This window comes from Notothenia coriiceps, unplaced genomic scaffold (assembly GCF_000735185.1).
Source record: "Notothenia coriiceps isolate Sejong01 unplaced genomic scaffold, NC01 NC01_scaffold00023586, whole genome shotgun sequence".
NCBI classification, from domain to species: domain Eukaryota; kingdom Metazoa; phylum Chordata; class Actinopteri; order Perciformes; family Nototheniidae; genus Notothenia; species Notothenia coriiceps.
Window position 1 is genome coordinate 363,273 of NW_011356287.1, and position 13,915 is coordinate 377,187.

The 13,915-nt window shown below is 40.0% G+C and overlaps 1 protein-coding gene across 2 annotated transcripts; it reads left to right on the top strand.

Annotated features, from left to right (window-relative positions):
- The first annotated feature begins 9,368 nt into the window (after positions 1 to 9,368).
- On the top strand, positions 9,369 to 13,831 carry LOC104954643 (myelin-oligodendrocyte glycoprotein-like). 2 transcript variants are annotated; one of them, XR_799358.1, is made up of 6 exons: positions 9,370 to 9,406; positions 10,506 to 10,561; positions 12,435 to 12,791; positions 12,954 to 12,994; positions 13,247 to 13,317; positions 13,548 to 13,831. XR_799358.1 is itself a non-coding variant. In XM_010781804.1 (4 exons), the coding sequence occupies exons 2-4, from the start codon at positions 10,513 to 10,515 to the stop codon at positions 13,088 to 13,090; spliced, it is 543 nt and encodes a 180-aa protein (XP_010780106.1). In that variant the 5' UTR covers positions 9,369 to 9,406; positions 10,506 to 10,512; the 3' UTR covers positions 13,091 to 13,112. The 2 variants fall into 2 exon arrangements, 1 of the variants encoding a protein (XP_010780106.1); XM_010781804.1 differs by lacking the exons at positions 13,247 to 13,317; positions 13,548 to 13,831 and having other exon boundaries at positions 9,369 to 9,406; positions 12,954 to 13,112.
- Positions 13,832 to 13,915: the final 84 nt, after the last annotated feature.

Genomic DNA, 13,915 nt, shown 5'->3' on the forward strand with positions numbered 1-13,915 from the left:
TATCAATGTATTATAAATATAATAATTATTACCAATGATGTCCCAATAACTGTACTGGTCCCAAAAGAACGAAACCATTATTTAAAAATAAAGAAATATATACAAATATATTTATTCCTGGAAGCTTGGACCATCAGAAGCCATTACAGGAGGTGAGGAAATACAAAGTCCTGACTGTATCACTCAAAGGTTAAGGATACATTCTGCACAGGACATATCTGACATTTGATAGATGTCTTGGCTTGAGTCGTGTTCAAATCAGTTTGGCTAACGCTGGAGAAGGAATTCAATCATATTTTTGAATTCGTGATCGGAGGAGTAGAAACACTCAACTGGCAGAGCGAGGTTAGCTGTCGAGTCATCGACACAATTTAAACAACTCAACACGCTATTATGAGTCAATCCAAGGCGCCTGATAGAGAAATAAGAAAACAACATAACATGGTGATCTCTGAGGACTTTTTAGTGTTAAACTGCGAAGAGCGAAGGTCATTCTCCGGCGCTTGCGTTGGTTGCTTCCAGGATGATGACATGCGAACAGCTGCGGGCGCTGACCTCGCCACTGCTGCTGAGGTGCTTACACGATCCCAACGATGACAACGTCGGTTTGGCACATGCAACGAAAAAGAAATTCCCATGCGTGTGATTAAGCACAGCTCAAATAAAGGGTGGTTGTTTTGGGAAAAAACTGCCTGAATCACCTTCAGTCGACCACTAACTATCAAACTTCTCTTCAAAGTGACCAACCTGAGTCATCGTGCAAACCGCTCCGTCGTTCTCTCACCCGCTTTACTGAAAACCCTACTCTCAGCATTTTTTTAAAACACACACAAACACACAGACCGTCTCCAGATGTGTAATTGGAGGGAGACATAAATAGGGAAACAATGGCGAAGCGAAAAGTCAAGCAGATTCAGATGGCAGGCTCATGGCTGTCTGTCTGCATGGACACACACACACACACACACACACACACACACACACACACACACACACACACACACACACACACACACACACGTTCTAACTGGGCAGCTTGATTAGCTTGAGTCTTACAATTTGTGTACAATCAATGGTGTCAGAGGTGACCTTATACTTGAAAAAAGTTGTGTGCGTGCGTGTGTGTGCGTGCGTGTGTGTGTGCAGGCTGTAGCTAATGTAAAAGATCGTTCCGGGGTCATAGTGAAGGGTTATCTTTGCAGGCACCCGGCTAACGTCGCAGGGAGGTTTTCACAGATCCTATCTCTCCAAGCGCTCCCCATTAAACAAAAAAAAAAAATCAACATGGCTGCTCTGTCTCTGCAGATGTCAGACTGCCTCCCTCCCTCCTATTAAATGTGATTACAAATGGTCGTTGCTTTTTAAAAAGGGACCACTCCCAGATACCTCATCACCCAATTCGGATTTCTAAGAAAACAAAGTGCCAGACAAAAACAGAGTGGACAGGCGGGAAATATTTGTAATATCAAAGTTATCTGTAATCTCAAGCAGTTCCCTTTAGTAGCGAGCTGTGTGAGGATCCAGATGTGTTGTAAAAATGTAAAAAACTTGAATTGACCGGACTTCTTTTTGCGACTTGATATGACTGCACATAGTCCCTTCATCCTCTCTAGATGGAAGCTACTCCTCCATACAACTATACAGTACAATAGCTGTGGTGTCAGGTAGAGGTGAAAAGGGCTACCTGACACCTTTTGTTTGTTATGATGTGTTTAAAGTCACTGTCACTTCCTCACATAAGGCTGATTATAGGTCAGTTTATGGAAACCTGCTGCAGCTGTGTTCCCCTCTCAGCTCTGTTCTGACTGACATGTTTTTATGTAGCGCTCTCAACAACATGCCGGCCCTTGTTTCCAAATGTTGGTGTAACAGACAGTGATGACTGACAGTGGGAACAAATGATGGATGGGGGAAACGAAGAAGGGGCACGTGGGTAATGAGAGAAGGGTGTTTTTCTGACAGGGAAATAGAAAAAGCACTTCCTTTTGTCCCCGACGTGGCGAAGAAAAATAGAAAGAGTGCGAGGTCGGACAAGCTGCCAGTCTCAATGTCATCTGGAAAACATGGTGTCCCTCCTCTGCTTTAGGAAGAGGAGGAGATACAGTAGGACAGGATGTATGAGAGCAAAAAAAGACCGCTATCAAATCTCGCAGCACGTCTCACCATTATCCTCCCTGGATGAGAATGAAAAGCATTCCTGGGACCACCATGGCCTCTCAAATGAAGGGGCTCTGGTGGCCGGGACCCCCTGTTAATCCCTCGTTTATTGACAACAGGTGCTGCAGGGGGAGAGCCTTATTAGCGGTGCAGCTTTGTAAATCCTGTAATCTACTTGCTATATATACATTAAGTTGACTGTTTGGATGATGGCCCTGTTTCCTGAGACTATCTGTTGATTATTAAAATATTCCATTTACAACTAAGACCTCCTCCAAGACCGTTTTCCATAAATAATGAGTGTATGCACCCCATGCTCCAAAATGTAATGGGTTGTTTTTTGGCACACTTTCTACCTAGTTTTTTAAGCTTTGAGACACTAGTGTTACGTGTCCTGCTAACAAAAGAGCTAAGTTATGAGTTTAAATTCAGATTTAGGGGCCATTCATTATGCTTTTAAGACTCTTTAAAGTATTGTCTGATACTTTGGGAATATGATTATTAGCTTTTTTTGCTGGGAGTTAGATGAAAAGAGGAAATGCTACTCATGTATGCACATTGAATATGCAGCTGTAGTATGAGTGTAAGTTGTGAAACATGGGGAAACAGCTAATATCTATAGTCCTATTTGCTTCGATTTTTGACTGATACAAAAGAAAACCCCCGAAAGCATAATAGTGCTTCTTTAAATGAATATTATCCATCATATTATGTTGACTAATATTCTCTTACATCTGTCTTCATACTTTTATAAACATGGTGTTGCTTGCTGGAAACCCTCTCCACCTTCCACCTGTTCCTAATCACGCCGCTCACACCATCTTACATCACGGACCATAAATCAGTACCCATAATAAGTGACATGCTCATCATCATCGTCATCGCTGGCATGAGGAAGGCAGGCACATTTGTTTAGCATTCAGGACAGTCTGGGCCAGTGTACACCCTGCGCGGCACATATTTCACCCTAACCTCCCAGAAGACTCAACCAGAACCACATGGCGGGAATTTTTCTAAGAAAGGTCCATGTGGAAGGCTTGGAATGATATTTTTTAAAAAAAAGAAAAAGAAAGAAAAGCTTCATTTTTCACTGTCACCTGCCCTCTGCAAGTCAAGCGCAAACATGCCTGCTGTAGATGGGTGCAATGTAGCATTCATTGACATGCATGTAATTAGGTTAGAACGTCAGCTTTTTCAGAGGGGTTCTGGGTGGTTTTTCTCATGAATGGCCACTTTAAATGCTCATGTCTCATGCATGAGCCCTGCTAATTCATTCAGAAGTAGTCATGTTGAATGGCATGGGAATCCAAAGACTTTCTGTATCAATATTTATACTCTTTTAAGTTGTAATGATACACAAGCAATTTGTGTTTTTTGTAGCATTGGGGCAGTCCAAGCTTTCATGGCGGTTCTTATGGGCCCAACGTAGATCAAACGTGTGTGTGTGTGTGTGTGTGTGTGTGTGTGTGTGTGTGTGTGTGTGTGTGTGTGTGTGTGTGTGTGTGTCTTTTTGAGTCATTTTTACTGTTGGAATAAAATGTCGACTGCCATATGTTCCACATTTTCCACGTTTATTCTTCGAGATCCTTCTCCTTGAATGTTTACCCTCTGGCTTTAAGGTTATGACTTCTTCTGTGTATTGGTTTATCCTCTCATGTGTTTCCATTTGATAGTAATGAAGTCAGACAACAGAAAGTACACCGCTTCCTGTATTGCTTCCTTGTTTGCTGATGAGTATCTATGCTGTGAGTGTCAGGAGGTTACCATGTTATTACATATCTCCTTCTGCAATGAAACACTCTTTTCATGAATCACAACTCTGGCTTGGATTAGAAAGCACACAGGCTTATATAAATGAGGTCCCAGCAGAGGATAGTGAAACCTAGATTTGGAACAAAGATGCAGACCCTCCCTTAGTGCTGAGAAATGTTTCCTCTTAACAGGTCACATATCCACTTTCCTTCTTCTGTTCTTGACAGCAACTTCGCACTACAGAGTCAACAAACTATGCAAGGGATTACAAATGTCTGACTACAGTCAGCTTGGCCAAAAACCCATAAACACATGCCTCATTCCATTACACCACTAACCCACCCATGTCTTCGCAGCTCTTCTTACAATCCGCAGATTTTTCCAGAGGAATGTGAACAGGCTGCAGTCGTTGAGCCTCTTTGTTGTTTTCCGCTCGGGGTACCCAAATGTACCATTAGGACCCTCTCCTCCATTAAATAAGTGGTTGTTGAAAGCTGGCGGCTGTAATAAAGGAAATCTCAGATGCTAAATATTTCACAGGTGTGCACACAGACTGCTCAGTGTCATAATAACTGTTTGCAACACATATTGGACAGAGGCTGGATGAAGCAATGTTATACATATCATCATGTAACTAAGATGACTAAGTTCGATCTTATCTCAAATACTATCTTTACTTGCCTGGTGGAATAAGGCTTTTCCGCCACATTGTGTTATTTTTCAAGATATCCTGCAGGAATTTAAATGTGTATTGTTCTTGTTCGTCTTCTGTTCTATTGCAGTTGTATGTGTTTGCATGTTGGCAGTCCTCTGGGTCCTGTGTGCCCCTCACTCTGCTCGACAGCGTCAGACTGAGACATCAGATAGAGAGAAACGTGACGGCATGTCAGACTTTAGTAAAAGCTCGGAGCAAATATCCTGGAATGTATTTCCCCCCCGGTCGGAGAAGGAGAGGGTGTGGGTGTAATTCCAACCCAAAATGACTCAGTAATAATACTGTAATTACAGCTGACAGTTCGGCACTGACACGCGCGTTTCTTGAGGGCGCTTTCATCGCTTAATTTGTTTCTTTTTTTACCCATCAATGGAAATAAGACTGGTTTATTGGCGCCAGTGAAATTGCGGCATGTGTTAATGCTGACCATCCATCATGCATGACATCATTAAGGAATGATGGAACTCATCCCTTACTTTAAAAATTAGCCACGCTGTTTCAAGGAAATACTTCGCTGGAAAAAGTGTCAAAGCGTGTTGGAAAGGGAGTCATTGATTATTTATTATGGGAGGCGTGTGGCGCAGTGGAATAGTGCGCTGGTGTTCGGATCAGTGGAGCACAGGTTCAAACCCCACAGCAGTCAGCATGTCGGACACTTCTCCCCAAATTGCTCCTGTGGGGACTGCCCATAGTATGTAAGACGCTTTGGATAAAAGCCTCTAACAAGTAACATGTCATGTAAATGCAACGGGATACAATGTAGCATATTCAAAACAGGGAGTTAGGAGGCCTATATGTTTGCAGAAAACTTGCTAATATGACTTCTGCTGTTTCATCCGCATACAGTAACAAGTTTTTTGTGTGGAAGCCCGTGGTGCTGCGGGAAGGTTAGTCATCGCAGTGCATTCTTGACGGGATTGAAGGCTAAAGCAAACAATTTGACCACGTAATAATTGCCATGTTTTTCCCCTTTCCTCCTCTTTTGCCTTTTTTGTTGACCAACCCCGCATATTTTCCTTTCTGTAACCACAGTGCATGCCAAATAGGTTTCCTCATTCAACTCTTTGACCCTGAAAGACCAGACAGAAGGACAAAAAGGGATTATTGCAGTACGATCTTGGTCCCCCTATATTTTGGAGGCCAAAAGTCAATTTCATATTGGAATTTGGACCAAAACAATCGATGTTACTCCAACACAAATTGCAAAAAGAAACGCTGTTAAACAAGATAATCCAATACAACCACAAGTTAAAGCCTCAAATATTACACTGAAGACAAATTGAAGCAACATTTTGTTCTCTAAAAAATACGGTAGTAGCTCATTTTGTAAGGAATTGGCTTGATTACACAACGGACAAACTTGGACTGGTACTTTAATGCTTTTCATGCTGCCTATTGCTCCAATCACTAGGAAGGGTTATTGCAGAGGCCACATGTAACTTTGTGTGATGTTAAAGAGGATTGATTTTGAAGCCTGCATCTCCTTTTCCATATTTTTACAAGACACTCGTCATTTGAAGAATTTGAGAACGTTTGCGCATGTTTCGGAAATAACTCCCTCAAGGATTTGTGTCTGTGTTGCACAAAAGTCTGACCTCGGAAAAACATACCAAATAATTTAATGTTGAGACAACATAGCCAGACAACACAACATACCAACTCGTAGCAGAGGTTACGTGAAGTTTTCCTACAGGAATGAGACAAAGATACAGAGAGCAGACAGTCTCAATGTCCACAGGAAACGTCCACAAGCATTGTGAATTTATGCGGTGAAATTGCGGGAAGTTACGAAATAGAATAGATTTTTTTTGAAATATTGGGCTGTCTTATTTATTCTCTCTCATACACAACCTGCCACTAACGTTAAACCCCTTTCCTATTCAATTAAACACATTCAATGTTTATTTATTGTAAAAGCAATGGGGCTATTTTAATCACACTCTCACACACACACCCACTTCACCGCCTCATTCTGTTTTCATTTACTCGTTCGTTATCTGACCAGCTTCAATCTTGTAGGCTACTCACTTCGTTTCTTGTAGCCCTCTGGTCAGATAACGAACGAGTAAATGAAAACAGAATGAGGCGGTGAAGTGGGTGTGTGNGTGTGTGTGTGGTGCGCGCGCCTCGTGCACGCTCCTCACCGGACACAGACTGATCGCTGCCTCCTTCAGCCGTGCAGCGTTTCTGGTTATGATCATTACAATAAATTATTTGAATCGTGGTGTATTTATATGTTGATGCAAACTGTAAAAGGATGGTTGGATATTTCAAATAACAAATATAAAAAGTAAATACATAAAATAAATAATATAAAAACTAACTTCCACAGTTGTTACTCTTTGTACTTCATTTTACTGAAGAACGTATAAAAGGCTTCCTCTTTCCAGCAAAGTCTCTGGAATCAAAGGGACGTACACATGCAGAGCTGTGAGCCTCGCAGTAACAGGAGAACCAACCAACGGTCCCATTGAGTCCTATATTCATTAATAGCTGAGATTTCAGAAGTGAGTACAACTTTGATCTACTGATTAATACTCCACTCAAACCTTTACATGTTTCACTTCTTTCTTACATTAGGAGTTTCAGCTCTAAGTGAGATATGAACAGACAGAGACTAAGGTTCAGATTGAACTGGAAACACGTGTTTGTTGAGGCAGTGTGAGTTTCACAGTAGAGACAGGTGTTATTATACAAATTATTACATGGTTTAGTTGAATACTCGATTCTGATTGGTCAATTCAGAACACGTGACACGTTGTTATTCCAGAACAGACAGACCGCTGTCAAGGATTTATTGACCGTTGTTAAGGACGCTCACATCTGCACAAACAAGTCCGTTCGATTTAACTGTGTACAGTTTGGCCAAACTGACAAGACAAGAGCGACAAGAAAACAGCGGAGAAGTAACAGGCAGAAATCCTCCTTTTTACGCAGCGGTCCAGAAATAGACATCAAACGGCGACACATATTCAGTTGCCAGTTCCTTTTGCATTAGGGCAGGGATATCTAGATACTTTCCAAGGTTTGACATAATGAATTGTGCTACTTTTAAAGCAAGCAGCGATGTTTTCAAATCTGTAATCAAAAAGCTCCGCCTTCCTGCCGTTGCTACGTTTTTATAATAAATATAGATATAACACTTTACAGATGTTACATGGGGGATGGATGGAGTCTCATTTACTGATGTGACTGATAGATGTTTCTATCTCACTGGCCTCAGAGCTGTCTGTCTGCTGGAGACCCTTATTAAAAACCTGCTGCTTTCTGTCTGACTAGTGGACTGTGAGACCCTCGTTTATATATCAGTTTGATAAACTGCTCTGTCCAAGAATGAAAGGCTACGGTTTCAAAGTCAACAAATACATTTATTAATGAGATAACTCAGATGAACTGTTTAGTCCACAGATCCACTTGTTGTGCTGATAAAGATCTTCTTCTGTTTCCTGCAGTGAGAGAAGAGCCGTAACAGGAATAGACCTGAAGTGAGTCACAAACATTAGCTGATAATACTTTTGTACTTTTATAAGTACGATTTTAAATGCAGGACTATAAGGAAGTATTGTGTCAACAATGTATTGGTACTTTTACTATTATGTATATGTACACTTCTTTGAACACTGCAGCTACACAGCCCTTGAATCCACTGTGAATATAACCACAGAGCTGATGTCATCACATGCTCAGTTTTTACTTCTGCTTTTGTGATAGAGAACAGGTTAGCTGGAACACAGCTTCTTTCTCACTTCTATCTATTTTACACTCTGTGAGAAGTCATATTATCCCGATTGCATTTTAAAAACTCTTCACTGACGCTGAGAGCAGTGGACACTCCCCTGTGTGTGTCTGTGTGTTTGTCTTTCTGTGTGTGTGTGTGTGTGTGTGTGTGTGTGTGTGTGTGTGTGTGTGTGTGTGGGGTGGGGTGTTTTTTTTATTTGGGAGCAAATTTTACGCCCGCTGTTTTCAAACCTAGTCAGGTATTTAACGTTTAATAAAGAATTATTATTAACTACAAAACACAGAATTTGTGTGATTATACTGAATGATTTAAAAATGAATATTTGACACTAAACACCACTGCATATTTACAACTGTTACATGTGTGTAAAGTATTTTTCATAATAAAAGTTTATTCTAGAACAAAACTCTGTTATTAGATCAATATTTTTCTTATATATCAATTATTGCTAAATCTGAAAGGTCTTTCCCAGCTTTGGAATTTCTCTGTTAGGGCCAAATAACTAAGATTATTTTTACTGACTTCATAGTTCAAACATTATCATATAGCCAACAAATGTGATCATAAACCAACACACTTTTTAAAGATATCGTTTTTAAATCCTCACTGAAGTCACACTTCTTCTCTCTGGCCTTCTAGTCAGAGCTATGACACCTGACATTTCCCTGTGTTTTTTCTTATTTTAATATTTCTGTTGTAAATGATTGTCTTTTCTTTTCTTTTATTATATGTACAGCACTTTGGCTCGACCAAAACTAGTTTTTAAATGTGCTCGATAAATAAAACCTGATAGGATAAGTTTATGGCGGGAAAACTTGCGCTTGCGTCGGGTTTCCGCTCTCTTTATATGTACAGTCAGTCTATGGTTGCCGTACGTAGCTAGCAGACCAACTCCTCTTGGAGTGTGACGTGGACCGATCCTCCCCTTCTCCTCCCAGTGAACGCTGTAGCCTATATAAAGCGGAGCATGTGTCAGGTACTGTAGGCTACTGTGTTTCGCTCTTCAGCTGAGGTAAGCCACTGGACAACTGAAGACATCCAAGGTAATGAATGGATATTTTAAAGTTATAATATTTAGCACCACCAGTGTTGCTTAGTTTCTTTTGTAACTATATTTCCCTCACTGTTGTTCTCTCTTCAATAACAATCCGTGTATCTACGGATCATTTGTTTTTCTTTATTCAAAAATTAAACGGAAGAGCGTCTGTTTGCTATATTTAATGATCGATACCAATATTTGTTACCACACTTTCTGAATAAAACAGACACTGTTGAAGTAGGCTACTTTTACGGTGTATTTTTGTAATAATCCTCTGTCAAAGTCCCCTCCATAATGCATGTTTTCTGCTGTCTTTGATGAATGATAAAAATATAATTTTACCATTAGTTCTTAATTATATTGATACTGTTTGACTCAGTAGTCTTACACTACCACAATACAATTAAGTACTTATAGTGTGTACTTTTCCAGTAATCCTGTCCCCTCCTGAGTACAAGAATGCATGTTTCTCTATTATTTTTGAATAAGCGTTAAAACACATTTAACTTAAATTGTTGGACAGAGTATTTTAAGAGGATATGGTAGACATATTATCAGCAATTCTTAGAGAGACGGCTGAGTTGACCGCACTGTATAGTTTAAATCTCCTAACAATGTTGTCCATTTTAGACAGAGGCTTATTATATGTACAGCCCTTTTTATAACTTTCATTTTCTGTGCTTTTTTTCTGTCTTGGCCGTTTTCATTGTGATCGCTAAATTCACCTTGTTTCCCTTTGTTTATAATATTATCACCGGTCCGTTCCAAACACAAGATCCGTAGATACACGGATTTTTCACCTCACGAAGCATTCACACATTCACTACTATTATAATAATAATAATTATTATTATTATTATTACCCAGAGAGATTCTGAAACAAAACTGTCGGGGTTCAGTTGGTCCTGTATTTCAGTCTGTGTTCTCTGATCTCAAAGCAGAAGGTAGGCCTATTTCCTGATTCAGTTCAAATTAAATATAATGTTGATATCTGGCGCCACCTAGTGTCAGACATATGTTACTGTTCCTGGTGTCAGTTCTCTGAAGTATTGGGATGAATAAAGACAGACTGTATGTTTTCTAATGTTTGTTTCCTCTCACAGGGAGAAGATGATCTTCCTCACCCCGCTGCTCCTCTTCCTCGCCTCCTGTGTCTCTGGTTAGTTTACTCCTTCTGCCAAAACGATTTCAACAGCTCACCTCTGACCGGCAGAGAACTCACTGCTACATAGTTTGAGTTTTCCTTCCTATGATCATGGACAATCTGCAATGTTCTGTATATCTGTACATTTTATGATATCCTATGTGTGTATATACAAGTATGTCTATGCACCTCTAGAGTGAGCATGTATTACTTAGACCCTCCAGAAAAACGCGATCTTGCGATCGCAGAATTTACCGCATAATCAGCAAAATGGCGCAGATTTTTAAAAGGCCGCATATTTATCAAAAGCCCGCATAATCCCACCATTTTTCCACACAAAGTTGAGAAAAAAAAAAGTTAACTCGTCTTGACGTGAAGTAGTGATGATGATGACGTGACATCATCAGCTCGCGCATCACAGAAGGTAAACAACACCGTAGAGTGAACGTGTTGAACTCACACGACGAACATTTCTGCTAAAGACCGGGCAAAGCAGTACCCCGATGTCTTTCACGAAAGTGGGGGGAAACTATTCTATACCCCGTGCAACTGTGTGTTGGAGCATACGTCTGAGAGAAAGTCGACGGGGACGACCCACTTTGATTCACTCAAACATTCGAAAATGCTTTCTGCTGCTGCGGACAAGAAAGCCAAACAACGTTCACCGAGGGATCAACCTCCAAAACCCTTTCGAGGGCTACAAGAAACGAAGTGAGTAGCCTACAAGATTGAAACTGGTCAGATAACGAACGTGTGTGCGTGTGTGTGCGTGTGTTTGTGTGTGTGTGTGTGTGTGTGTGTGTGTGTGTAAAAAAAAAAAATCTATTATTTTTCGCAACTTTCCGCATATTTTGCAACTTCCTGCAATTTCACCGCATAAAAACCCTGCATGTTTAATCAAGGATTTTTGCCCGCGTTTCTCTGGAGGGTCTAATTACTGCTACTGCAGTATTTTGACTTTTATTAGAACATTTAAATTATCCAGAATTGTTAAACTGTTTATATTTGATATAATTATTTTCATTTTTATTTTTTAATTCTCTATTCCACTTTTTAAAGTATTTTTATTTGAATGTCTGAATCTATTATGCTTCTGTCACAAAATAATTTCCCAAATTGGGATCAATAAAGTATATATCTATCTGTCTAATACCTCCTAAGAAACAATTGAATATTATTGAAAACATTTTGTGTCCCGTTTTACCTAAATTAAAATGGTATATGTTCCCTTTCGTATGGAACACTATTAGTGCAATACAATAAAGTTTTGCTAGAACTTTCAGTATATTCTCTAAAAAAAAGTAGTTTGATTACAAGTAATTTATTCTTAAAGTTAATGTTTATTCTCAAAAATTCAACTTTAAAAGTGCTTAACTGTTTTTTCTGATACATTTTTCCTAATGCCTGGCCTTCAAATTGAAAGATTGATATTTTACTCCACGTTTCGGCTTTTGACGTAGCATCCTTGAAATAGTGGCTCTGGAGGACACTTCCACGACATTGAGAAACACCCCGAGTCTCTGGCTAGCTTCAGTTAGTCTCTTTAAAGCTGTTCTCAGTAAAGCAGCACAGAAACTATAGCTGCAGTTTAAAGAGTCCCTCTGTGTCTCCTCCACAGGAACATGGCTGCAGTTTAAAGAGTCCCTCTGTGTCTCCTCCACAGGAACATAGCTGCAGTTTAAAGAGTCCCTCTGTGTCTCCTCCACAGGAACATAGCTGCAGTTTAAAGAGTCCCTCTGTGTCTCCTCCACAGGAACATAGCTGCAGTTTAAAGAGTCCCTCTGTGTCTCCTCCACAGGAACATAGCTGCAGTTTAAAGAGTCCCTCTGTGTCTCCTCCACAGGAACATAGCTGCAGTTTAAAGAGTCCCTCTGTTTCTCCTCCACAGGAACATTTGTAGTGAATGTGACTCAGGCTTCCTATCAGGCAGAGGAGAACCAGAACATCACCCTGGAGTGGACCTTCAGCACCAGAAGAGATACTTCACTCAACTCCATTTCTATCGTCTGTGATCTAGTATCTGTCAGGCCCTACAACTTGCTTCATCTATACAAAGGCATTGAACTCCCAGAGTCTCAGGATCCAGAGTTTGCAGGACGAGTCCAATGGGACAAAGACGTCCTCACAGAAGGACGCCTCACACTTCATGTCTCCAGACTCAGGACCAGTGACTCTGGGTTTTATATATGCAAAGTGTTCACTGATTATGGACGGAACAATGGGAGATGCTGTTTGAATGTGACTGGTGAGTAAACTCAGTCGAAGTCAAAGTAGATTTAAATGTCACATCCATAGAGGCTCCGTAAAGCAGCATTTATAGAAACCTCAGATTATTTAACGTAGATTAGACCTGTTATATATTAACACTCAAATGGTTCCTTGTGTTATATTCTGTCCTTTTCCACAGCTGCTGAAGAGCTTGAACCTCAGAGACCAAGAGAGTCCACAACCAGAGAGTCTGAGAAGACTCTGGCCTATCGTTGTGATAACAACTCTGATTCTCTCTATCGTCAGCATGGCCTGCATTGTTTTAATAAGATATAAGAGAAGAACCAGCCATGCAGATGGAGAGATTTATCAGAGTAACAAACTAACATCTACGTCTGAATCTGAGCATAAAGAGAGAAAGAAGCTCAGTGTAACATCTGTATAGTGTAATTTGTATACTTATTTATTTCAGTCATCACTGTGAGTTTTACCATTTTGCTGTAAGGTCAATCATCTGTTCTCTGTTTACTGACGGATATTGTTACCATGCTCTGCCTTTAAAGGGGACCTATCATTTTGCATGATGCCCCCTCTTCTTTTTTATTTTAAAGCTTTATACCCCAAATCAGCACTTTAGAAACAGGAAGTGAAATAGAGGGATATGAGGCATGGCTAGAATGGATGATCTGTTTGGTATTTTGAGCAAAACACTTCATAGACATGTTTTTTTATATATTTGTATCTGAGACCTATGCTATTGCCTAAAAATAGCATGATAGGTGACCTCTAAAAGTACATTTTTGTCACATATTGGGAATCAATCCCTTTTCCTATGAGAGAAATTGTGACATTTCTGTGTGTAAATATGTTGAATTCAGTAAATGCTCATGTTAGGTCATGTATTACAGGTGTTAGAGGGAATAATTAATGACTGTCTTTGGTCATAACAACATTGAATTACCTCCAGAGGACAATAACAAGAACAACAATAAAACTATAAATGATCTTAAGTGGTGTTTTGTGTTTCTTTCCTGATTGGTTTCTGCTACAGTCTCTTCATACAGCATATAAGTAAATGAAAGAGCGCTTTTTTAATATTATTCAAAAGTCTTTATAGTCATATGCAGCTAAAGTGTATGTATGTATATATATATATATATA